Source organism: Triplophysa rosa, unplaced genomic scaffold (genome assembly GCF_024868665.1).
Source record: "Triplophysa rosa unplaced genomic scaffold, Trosa_1v2 scaffold169_ERROPOS924550+, whole genome shotgun sequence".
In the NCBI taxonomy this organism is placed as follows: domain Eukaryota; kingdom Metazoa; phylum Chordata; class Actinopteri; order Cypriniformes; family Nemacheilidae; genus Triplophysa; species Triplophysa rosa.
In genome coordinates this window covers 72,776-84,678 of record NW_026634170.1, presented here as the reverse complement: position 1 = coordinate 84,678, position 11,903 = coordinate 72,776, and the positions used below count along the sequence as shown (strand labels likewise).

The 11,903-nt window shown below is 48.5% G+C and overlaps 1 protein-coding gene across 1 annotated transcript; it reads left to right on the top strand.

The window, feature by feature from the left end:
* Nucleotides 1-7,970: 7,970 nt before the first annotated feature.
* LOC130549744 (apolipoprotein L4-like) lies at nt 7,971-9,119 on the top strand. The gene has a single exon (XM_057327051.1). It carries the CDS (start codon nt 8,076-8,078, stop codon nt 9,111-9,113), a length of 1,038 nt encoding a protein of 345 aa, XP_057183034.1. The 5' UTR covers nt 7,971-8,075; the 3' UTR covers nt 9,114-9,119.
* Nucleotides 9,120-11,903: the final 2,784 nt, after the last annotated feature.

Genomic DNA, 11,903 nt, shown 5'->3' with positions numbered 1-11,903 from the left:
AAAAAACAACTGCAATTTTTAGGTAAGGGATGATGTACAGGCAGCAGGTTGTTATCGCAGAATAAAGCCTGACAGTGTGATAAAGACTGGGTTACCATGTGTTATTAGTTTTGTGTGCTTGTTATCTGGGAATATCAAACCTTGGAATGTTGCAACTGGCCAATCAGAATCAAGTATTCCAGAGCACAGTCGAATAAACATGTTTAGTTATATACATACATTTGCTTGACACAATTCCATCATTTAAAACATACCTCAAGGTCTCTTCCTGTTTTTTCAGTGCATGATCCTGGGTCAAGGCCAGTAAATTATCTTAAGTCTAAACCTAAATATGGTTCTGTAAGTCTTATCTCCAAAACCATCAGGTTGTCTTCCTCGGACAGGACAACTAGCCGCATGTACTGTTTAATTGGGCCGGTGTAGAAGAGTCTGTCGCCTGTTTGAAGAAGGAAAAAAAGCATGAAAAAGTTGCAGTTAAAAGAAATATCATATTATGTGATATCTGACTAAAATTAAACTCCATAAAGGTCAATAAAAACATCACATAAATTTAACCAATTTTATATATAAATTGATTTATAATTAATATATAAAATAATGCACAAATCACACTACAAAGAAAGAAATTTGTAATGGTTTTAATGGTAAAAGCTAATGGTTCATAGTAGTATTTTAATGTAAACCATTAGCATATCTGTGAAGGGTTCTATCGTTTTCTTATTCTATACGGGAATTTAACAAGTACAGTTAATGTAGCTCGATATTTTAAACATAACTTTGTAAATTAAGCACATGACCCAGGTTGTAACAGATTGTCAGTTCTCCTTTTAATTATAAAATCGCTTAACGCAATTTAATTACCTTTGATGATAAAATTCGAAGACGCCCGGAACAGGTGTAATGCCGAGAAATGCACCCCTGCCAGATTCCGAGCTGATTCCGAGCTGGTCCCAGGTCGAGAAGACTGTCGTAAAACGTCGGCGATAACAGGAAGTGACGTCAGTTTCGCGCATGCGCGGAACAAATTGTGTTTCCGGGACGGATCGGGTAGCCACAGGCCAGAATGACGCCCAGCTGACACTCATTATCAATCGCGTCCGGGCCTCGCTTCCTCCTCCCACGGCTCTCGTCACGCCTCCCTGTCACACACTGTATATGATGAAATAATTTTACAATTAAATATACATCTACGTGTAATTATATATATATACATATATATATTATTTACAATATATAACTATTATGCTAAGATGAAACATCCATTTTGTCATTTTGTCTTATAGAGAAAGAAGGAAAGTAAGAGACTGGTGATTTTTGCGTACGTGTGCTTTCAACTGTTCTCTTATATTTAGAATAAATTTTAGTACGAAAGTTTTTGTGAATCATGATTTGTTCGTGAAAGCGTTGGCACGCAGGCTGTTATCCAAAGATGAAACATGCATTTTGTCTTCTAGAGAAAGAAGGAAAGAAAGAGACTGGTGATTTTTGCGTACGTGTGCTTTCAACTGTTCCTATCTTTTCTCTAATATTTAGAATACATTTTAGTATGAAAGTTTTTGTGAATCATGATTTGTTCGTGAAAGCGTTGGTATGCAGCTTTCAAGCACAAATTTGTGTGTACGCATGCTTAGTGAATGAGACCCATTGTATGCGTTGAATCGGGACGGGTGGTCACCCTAGATGTAAAGCATAAATCTAATTGAACAGCACTTTTCATCGCAGGGACTTGACACTGTTTGAAAAAAATCCTTGCTGTCTCGTAGCACAAATGATCGTGCGCAGTGTGAAGGGCTTCATAGGGATCTATTGTTCCCTTTCTGTCGGTCTCTCGACGTTGTGTCGTCCCTGAGAACCAATCGTTTCCGACTACTTAGAAAAGGCCAATGAAAATTGGCAAATGAAATTTGCATGCCGGACTCCGCCCCGGAAATCCGTATATAAAAGGGAGACGGCATGCATCATTCATTCACCTTTTGTTCTACGGAGCCTTCGGTTATGAAGATCTTCTCTTGCTACTTAGCAAAAAACTTCAATTGCCGGTTCTACGACGTGGTGCAGCGGACTGTCCCTTCGTGCAGCGACTTCCCCTGGGCGTCTCGGCGGTTCCAGAGGTGTTCGAGCCTGCAGACGGTGACTCACCGTCTGCATTCTAAAAGAGCAAATTTCTCCAGCGTGGCATGTCCCGCTGTTCTCGTGGGTGCGGTGTCCTCATCGAGGAAGGGGACAAGCACGATGTCTGTGTCAGGTGTTTGGGGGTCCAACACGCTGAGGCAGCCTTCGTGGACTCATCTTGCCCGCACTGCGGGCAGATGGTCATAGAGACGTTGCGGTCACGGGTGGCTGTCTTCTCCCGAGAACCAGCCACCACCTCGCAGGCTTCCCGGGCTGTGACGAGGATGGCTAAGGCCATTCCGTCCGCCAAGGCGAGCGGCGAGGGTGATATGGGGGTTTCTGCGAGCGCTAATCCGTCAGCCAAGTGCTCGCGGACCGCTCGCACCCCGTCTCGCTCGCCTCACCGTTCCCTAGCAGGCGGTGCCACACCGTCAGCGTCCTCCTTCACGTATTCGGACACGATGCGTGATGATGATGAGATGTCTATCGCAGCATCGGAGAGCGAATTGCTGGCATCCGATCCCGACGACTCTTTGCAGCTCCCCCCCAAGGGGGGGCGAGCTCAGGAGGAGGCGGATGTCGAGATGTCGGCCATGCTTTCCCGGGCCGCCGTGTGCATTGGGTTAGAGTGCACTCCGGTGCCTCTCCCCCAGCGCTCACGGTTGGATACATGGTTCTTGGGCTCTGAGCGCGACTCCAAGCCGCGCCCAACCCCGGTTCCGTTCTTCCCGGAAGTGCATGAGGAACTGACGAAGACGTGGAATGCCCCTTTCTCGGCACGTACACGTCAAACCAGTTCCGTCGCTCTCTCTTTCCTCGATGGTGGGGCAGCTAAGGGTTACGTCGACGTGCCCCAGGTGGAACGTGCAGTCACGGTGCCTCTGTGCCCGCAGGCGGCGTCCACCTGGAGAGGTCGACCGAAACTCCCGTCCAAGACGTGTAGGACTTCGGCATCGCTGGTGTCGAAGGCCTACGCTGCTGCGGGCCAAGCTGCCTCCTCTCTCCACGCCATGGCCATCCTGCAGGTCCACCAGGCCAAGGCGTTGAAAGAGATCCACGAGGGTAAGACCGACCCGGGGTTAATGCAGGAACTCCGCGCCGCCACCGACCTCGCTCTAAGGGCGACCAAGGTGACCGCGCGGGCCCTGGGTCGGGCGATGTCCACCATGGTGGTCCAGGAGAGGCACCTCTGGCTCAACCTTGCGCAGATGAGCAACGCCGAGAAAGTCCGCTTTCTCGACACGCCCATTGCGCAGGGTGGGCTGTTTGGTGACACTGTCGAGGACTTCGCTCAGCAGTTCTCAACAGTGAAGAAGCAGATGGAGGCGATTAGCCACATCCTACCCCGCCGGGACTCGGCCGCCCACATGCATTCGAGATCCTGTGCGGCCTCTGCTTTCCAGCAGCCCCGGCCCTCTTCGAAGCCAGCTCCGGTTCCAGCGCTCCCTACCCAGGCGGCACCCCGGAAAAGGGCATCGAAGGGGAGACCACCACCCCGTCAGCAACCTTCGAGGAAGAAGCGACCCTGACGGGAAGACCCTACGGGGGCCTAGCGCCCACGTTTTCACAAAAAGAGTTTCCTATCTCCCTGGGTGTTCTTCACAGCCGCTCTCACCCTCTGTCAGACGGTGTTCGGCCACTCGACGTTGCGTCTTGGCGAGGCGCAACATCGAATGTACTTTGCAGCCCTCAGCACTCTCAAATCGACGGTGCGTGGAGCTGCATCGCCAGGCAGGCAAACCAGCAGAGCCAGTCTTCTTTCCGGGGGGCCCCCGGCGAGAGACCCACACTGCCAGCCATCGAACCACCCCGATGAAGCAGATCGTACCCTTAGTCCCCCTGTCGCGGTCCCTGGGAGCTTGACTCGAGCTTCCCACACCGTCACGGTGGCTGAGGAGAATGATCCGTCTCGGCTACGCGATCCAGTTCGCCAGAAACCCGCCCAAGTTTCGGGGCATCCTCGCCACCTCGGTCAGAGGCCGGGATGCTCCCGTACTACGGGGCGAGGTCGCCACCCTTCTGGCGAAGAGTGCGATCGAGTCCGTCCCCTTAGCCGAGATGTCCAAGGGGTTTTACAGCCCTTACTTCATCGTCCCCAAAAAAGGTGGGGGGTGTGCCCCATCCTAGATCTGCGTACCCTGAACAGACACCTGCACAAGCTGCCGTTCAGGATGCTCACGCAGAAGCGCATCATGGCATCTGTCAGATGTCAGGATTGGTTCATGGCAATCGACCTAAAGGATGCTTACTTTCATCTCTCGATTCTCCCTCGTCATCGCCCGTTCCTATGGTTCGCTTTCGAGGGTCGGGCATATTAGTACAGAGTCCTCCCCTTCGGTCTGTCTCTGTCTCCACGAGTCTTTACGAAGATCATGGAGGCTGCCCTCTCTCCCCTCAGGGAGAGGGGTGTGAGGGTACTCAACTATCTCGATGACTGGCTTATTTTGGCACACTCGCGATATCTGTTGTGTGCACACAGGGACCTGGTGCTCCGGCACCTAGATCGATTGGGACTACAGGTCAACCGAGAGAAGAGCAACCTCTCCCCTGTGCAGAGCATCCTCTATCTTGGTATGGAACTCAACTCTGTCACCATGACAGCGCGACTGTCCGCAGTACGCGCCCAGTCGGTGTTGAACTGCTTGGATCATTTCACGCAGTCAGCGGTTCCCCTGAAACTATTTCAGAGGCTCTTGGGACACATGGCATCCTCGGCAGCGGTGATACCCCTCGGGTTGATGCACATGAGACCGCTCCAACACTGGCTCCAGAGTCGAGTTCCCTGGAGAGCGTGGCACACCGGCAGCAGGCGGATGGTGATTACGCCTCGCTGCCGATGTATCCTAACCCCTTGGTCTTCCATGACCTTCCTTCGGGCAGGGGTACCCCTAGGGCAGGTTACGAGGCATGTCGTGGTGACAACGGACGCCTCCCTGCAGGGTTGGGGTGCAGTGTGCAACGGGCACGCAGTGTCGGGCTTTGGACGGGCCCCCGCCTGCGCTGGCATATCAAGAGTTGTGGACCGTGCTACTCGCACTGAAGAGACTACAACCTCTCGTGCAGGGCAAGCACGTGCTGGTCCGGTAGGACAGCACTACTACAGTAGCGTATATCAATCGTCAGGGTGGCGTTCGCTCACTGCAGTTAACACGACTCGCCCGACGCCTCCTCCGGTGGAGTCAGCAGGTGACCCGCTCCCTGCATGCCACGTATATCCCAGGCGACCTGAACCAGACAGCCTAAGCTCTCGTCAGTCTACGCCTCGTGGAGAGTGGCGACTCCACCCCCGCGCAGTCCAGCTCATTTGGGTGCAGTTCGGGCAGGCCCAGGTAGACCTGTTCGCCTCCCTCGAAACCACCCATTGCCCGCTTTGGTACTCTCTGACCGAGGGACCCCTCGGCACGGATGCCCTAGTGCACAGCTGGCCGCGGGACAAGCGGAAGTACGCCTTCCCCCCAGTGAGCCTCATTGCACAGACCCTGTGCAAGGTCAGGGAAGAGGAGCATCAAGTGTTACTCGTTGCGCCACACTGGCCCAACCGGACTTGGTTCTCGGAGCTAATGCTCTTGACGACAGCTCCCCCCTGGCCGATTCCCCTGATGAAGGACCTGCTTTCCCAGGGGAAGAGCACGTTATGGCATCCCAGGCCAGACCTCTGGAACTTCCATGTCTGGCCTCTGGACGGGACGAGGAGATCCTGAGTGGTCTACCCCCAGCGGTGGTAGCTACCATTTCTCAGGCTAGGGCACCTGCCACTAGGCGACTGTATGCCTACAAGTGGCGCCTCTTCTCGACCTGGTGTGCTTCTCGAGGAGAAGACCCACGGAGTTGTGAAATCGGGTCCGTGCTGTCCTTCCTACAAGAGAGACTAGAGGCTAACCTCTCCCCCTCCACATTGAAAGTGTATGTAGCCGCCATTGCTGCTCATCACAACTCAGTTGCTGGGAAGTCTCTAGGGCAGCACGACCTGGTCATTAGGTTCCTAAAGGGCGCGAGGAGGCGCAATCCGCCTCGTCCGCGCTCTATACCCTCTTGGGACCTGGATGTAGCCCTGACAGGTCTCACCAGGCCCCCCTTCGAGCCCCTAGGGGATGCCTCTCTTCCTCATCTCACGATGAAGACGGTTCTCCTTATGGCGCTCGCCTCCATCAAGAGGGTAGGGGATCTACAGGCATTCTCTGTGTCCCCTGACTGCCTAGAATTCGGACCCAGGGATTCTCACGTTATCCTGAGACCTGGCACCCGGCTACGTGCCCAGGTTCCCATCGCTCCCTTTCGGGACCAGGTGGTGAACTTACAGGCGCTCCCCACTGGGGAGGAAGACCCAACCCCGTCCGTGTTGTGTCCAGTATGCGCGCTGCGCCTTTACTTAGACCGCACACAGAGCTTCAGGAGCTCGGATCAGCTCTTTGTCTGTTTCGGAGGTCAGCAGCAGGGGAGAGCTGTCTCCAAGCAGAGGTAGGCCCACTGGATTGTGGACGCTGTCAAGGCAGTTTACCAATCCCTAAATCGCCCGTTCCCCCAAGGAGTAAGGGCCCACTCCACCCGGGGTGTAGCCTCCTCTTGGGCTCTGGCACGGGGGGCCTCTCTCGCAGACATATGCAGAGCTGCGGGTTGGGCTACACCCAACACCTTCGCGAGGTTCTACAACCTCCGCGTAGAGCCGGTGTCAGCCCGCGTCCTGCATGGCCACATGTAGGACCGGCAACTGGTAGGGTGTACGCCTTATCGGTTCTTTTCCCCCTCTCTTGAGTGGGTCAGTATACCAATTCAGCCTCCCTTCTTTCCCCACTGGGTGAAGAACAGGCACTCCATCCATCACTAAGCAAGCACCTTCTGGGGCGGGCTGGGGAGAGCAGCCCTGCCCCTTAGGCCGGGTTCCCGGAGTTATTCGCATCATAGCTCTAACCGGACCTAGTGCTACCAGACGTTGCAACCCCCCAGTAGGGTGGTGCCGTCTGATGTATCCTCATGCTGGTTCCCACCTTGGTAACCGATGACCTCCCCAGGTGGACCTCCACCTCGCGGTGTTCTCTTCAGCCGCACTTTCTTCCCATGAGTTCTCCCCCATCGGTGAGACCATGTTGGTATCTCCACTAGTCTCCTCCCTGCGGTAGGAAGTGGTCTCTGTAGCGCATCCCCCACTTGAGGAAGTAGCACTTACCCAGTGGCCTTACGGTTCCGGGCGGCTTCTCGCTGTTAGAGAAACAAGGCCGCCGCCTGTGAGGCCGAAGGTAGGGGCCTTTCCACCTTTCAAGAAAGCTCTGGGACCCCCTACCTACCCACTGGTAGGTTACAATTTTGCGGTAGTGCTCACGGCTGACTCGCCCAGGCCAGTCACCGTCGCTTCGTTGAGATTGTGACAGTGCACAGTGTTATGCCGTTTTCCATTGGAACCCCATCTGTCGGTTCGACACAACGTCGAGAGACCGACAGAAAGGGAACGTCTCGGTTACGTTTGTAACCTCGGTTCCCTGATGGAGGGAACGAGGCGTTGTGTCCTCCTTGCCACAATACGTGCTGTCCTCTGCAGCAGTCGTGAGAGGTCTCAGGCTCCTCAGAACTAAGGTGAATGAATGATGCACGCCGTCTCCCTTTTATACCCGGATTTCCGGGGCGGAGTCCGGCATGCAAATTTCATTTGCCAATTTTCATTGGCCTTTTCTAAGTAGTCGGAAACGATTGGTCCTCAGGGACGAACCCCATATGTCGGTTCGACACAACGTCTCGTTCCCTCCATCAGGGACCCGAGGTTACAAACGTAACCGAGACGTTTTTATTCCAGCGCGTCAACACGTCTCACATTCGCGTCAACGCATCTCACGATGTGATGTACTGTATTGTTTGGGGTAGTTTGTTCACTTGCGTCCAGTGTGAAAAGGCCTTGACACTAACCAGATCATTATTTTGTTTTTTCTCCTCAGACAAATAACAAGCAGCGTCACATATTTCATGCTTTGAGTATGATAGGAAACCCCCCTCACATCACAGAGAGATACTCAGAGGAATTACGAAAATTAATCAGACAAATGCTCAGCTGTGACCCTAAGGACAGACCTTCAGCTAAAGAGATTCTAGCAAAACCATTCCTGAGTGATGCAGTAGGCAGAAACAGTAGAACTCCAGAGGCACTGCTGCAGAGTTTCATGAAGACTATCAACGCCTTTGATAAGGCCTACAACAAGCACTATAAAGACATGGAGGTTTTAGTTAGTGAGTGGGAAAGAATAACAGATTTAATGGAGTCTGCACATTACAGCGCAACAGCAGGGAGTCTGTCAGGTTCAGTGATTGGAGCAGCTGGTGGAATCACTGCATTAGTGGGTGTAATTTTGGCACCTTTCACTCTTGGGGCATCTTTGATTGTAACTGGTGTTGGTATTGGAGTAGGAGTTGCAGGTGGAGTAACAGGAGCTGCTTCCACCATTACTAATACTGTGCAACAAAAAGCACTTAGAGTGAGCCTTGAACAAATTCAGCTGAAGTATAATTCTGTAAGCGAACCAATTCTCACACCGCTGAATACACTGAGAAAGGTACTGAGAAAAATCACAAAGTTCAGTGATTTTTTTGGCAACGCTGTTGACAACGTACAAATATCATGCAATTTAAACAAAGGTAGTGTTTTGTGTGCCACACAACTCATGAATTTGGGTCTGTTGGCAAATATTAGCAGAATTGCTACTCAGACTGCAAGAGTAGGCCGAGTTGTAGCAGAAGCAGTCTCAGGTGTGTTAAGTGGACTGTTAGTCATACTCGATGTTGCCTTCATAGTGATGGATTCTGTAGACATTCACCAGATGAGACAGGGAAAAGTAGATGATCCAGAAAAGGTCAAATCCAGTGTACTCAAATCCATTGCAGAGATGAGGAAAACACATAAGGAGCTTTGCAATGTGCAGAAGGAAATACAAAAAACAAGAGAGGAACTAAAAGTCTACATAGAATTGGCCAGGGTTGACAGTGGAATAGACAACGGTTTAAACAGTTTAAACATATAGATATGATTTGAGAGAATCGGGCAACATCCTACTGAATATACATGAGATTTGTTTGTTTTTGTAGAAATCAGGTATTCAGGAGAATCAGGAATTTTTGTGATTATATCAAGTCAAGTCACTTTTATATGGTGTTTTTTACGGGACCGATTGTTTCAAATCTTTACAGTAAAATTATACAACAAAGTTTTTATCAGCCGTACCGCAGTTCAAGAAGAAAAAGGTGTCATCGTTCAGTTTAAGTCAGCTGATTCAGTTCTGTTGTAAAAATCATCAGTTATACATTTTGTTAATTTAATTTATACTGCTGCTCTGCAGAAAAGTGACTTGTATGTCCAGCTCTTACAATAGTGTCGATGCAGTCAGATCAATAGAATATGGGTGCCCCCAACTGTGCAAGCCATAGTGGCAAGAACCCAAACTACATAAGGTGATGGAATGGAGCAAAAACTATATAACCATTATACACAAGCGTTTTCTTTTTCTTTGATTATGAGTTAGCATTTATCGATTACTGTTTTTTGGGGTGTGTTTTGTAATTGTTTTTTGTAATTTGTGGGTAAATAAATACAAGACATACATGTAAATAATTCCAAGGTAATATTCTGATATCCACAAAATATGAGAATATTCTTCTTCAGATTAATATTTTATTAATACACTTTACTAAGATGATCATTTCTAAAATTCTCAACTGTAATCTTAATTGTTTTTATGTTCACCATGACGCACTGATTATATTTTACACATATTTTGTCACTTATTATTTGCTATTTCACTGACTCTGAAATTAAATGTAAAATGAAAATTTACTAATAAACACAGTAATAAGTTTCTATGTTGTGTAATGTGTATTAGTGTTGTGCAAATGGAGACACATCATGCATCAAACATCCAACATGGAAAACAAACTGCAAGTAAAGAAAAAGAAGATGCTGTGGTGGATTTTTCCTGTGAAGCTGTTCTAGGGAAATGCAATATTCACACGGACCCTGACCAATCAGCAGAATGGGGAGTTTCATTCCCGCCCACATTTAGGGAAAGAATATTCAAGCTATTTATTCATTTTTCTATTCCTGAACGAAAAACGAAAAATCAAGCTGAATTCTTGTTTTTGTGTTTTTGGAAAAAATAAAACACAAAAAAGGAGCTGTTTTCTCATTTTTCAACTTTCAATTTTAAATAAATAAACGACTGAACGAAAACAGCGCGTTTTTCCTTTTTCATTCGTTCAAAAAAAAAAAAGAGAATTCGGCTTGTTTTTTCGTTTTTATGTTCATGATTAGAAAACGGATAAACGGCTTGAATACTCTTTTTCCACATGTGGGCGGGAAGGAACGCCCCCTTCCGCTGATTGGTCAACCAAATACCATCCCTGACGTCATCAGCTCCTCCTCAATTCGTTGGACAGAATACTAGTCCTCCGTTGCCGTACAGATCTGTAACATTAAACAGCTGTTCAAGGCGGATGTTCGACTGGGCGTTCTTCTGCGCAACCCAACGCGTTTTAGAGAAACGTTTATGTTGGAAATATTAATCTAATAGTAGTTTTTTTTTTTTGCTGCCCATAGGTAAAATTGTGTGGCAAAGCTCCATGACTCACAGCCCGGAGCGGATGTGAATCACAGACCATTGTTCCTTCAAGTTTAAATATGACTATAAATTTAGGTGTATCCGTTTCTAGGCTATATATAAATAGTCTGACTCAGTGGCGGTTCTACGTTGAATTACACCCTGGGCGACACCCCCTTCGAGCGCCCCCCCCACCCAAAAAATACCACAAAATTCTGCACAAACAGTTATATTTTATTATAACAACATAAGTGAAAATTATATTTCTCAATTGCACAAATCATTCATTACAACATTTGAAAAACACACTTAAGAGAATCCAGTTATTTAACTATTGCAATTACAACAGGAAACACACTTTTTACGGTGCACAATCTCCACCTCCAACATTGCCAAAAGACAATGAACACAATTCTGCACAAAATTTGACAATATAAGTTATCATAAATTAAATAAATATATATTATATACATAAATGTGCCAAAAATAAACACAAACTTAGAGTTATACCCACCAATTAAAACTAGCCCTTCATTCATGACATGGATACCGTAATAATCATACAGAGAGAACATAGTTGCATACCTTTATCTTTTGCTCGTTTCTCCTCTTCTTCTTTTCTGTTTTTTCTAAATTGGGCACCTGATGGCTTTGACCTTTTCCTGTCCATCTCTGTGTTTATTGTTGGCACTCGACAATCAACAGATTTCCCATCCCCCCAACACAACCAGAAGTCAAGACTAAACCAATAGAGTGTATTCACGACGCATCATCAATCCGGAAGTCGCCCATGTTGGAGGCACTGAAATTAAGCACTACTATTGAACCTAATGGAAATCGCAGATTTTGCTGGAGAAAAAAATATTCTTCTTTAGAAATAGGATTATTTAAAATTTTTTAACTGCTCGTGCCGCCCCCCATGTATCATGAAAAAATGCCGCCCCGGGCGGCTGCCCGGTTCGCCCGTGCCAAAAACCGCTACTGGTGACTGAGCGCACAGCACATTGGGCGGTTGTCTCGTGTCATTACGTAATTTAGTCTAAGGGTGGGCTCTGATGTTGATTAACAGGCTCTACAATCACACTGTAGAGAGCACATATTAGACTGTGTTTAAATATGTGCTTAATGAAAATTTACTACGGCGCAATATTGTTTTTGTTATTTAAAGAGCATGTTATGCGGCTATAGGTGGGTGTACAGCACGCTTATATTCTGCTTATT

Bases quoted from the DNA above. Each gene is read 5' to 3' on its own strand.
- LOC130549744 (XM_057327051.1), top strand. From the start codon at position 8,076: ATGATAGGAAACCCCCCTCACATCACAGAGAGATACTCAGAGGAATTA.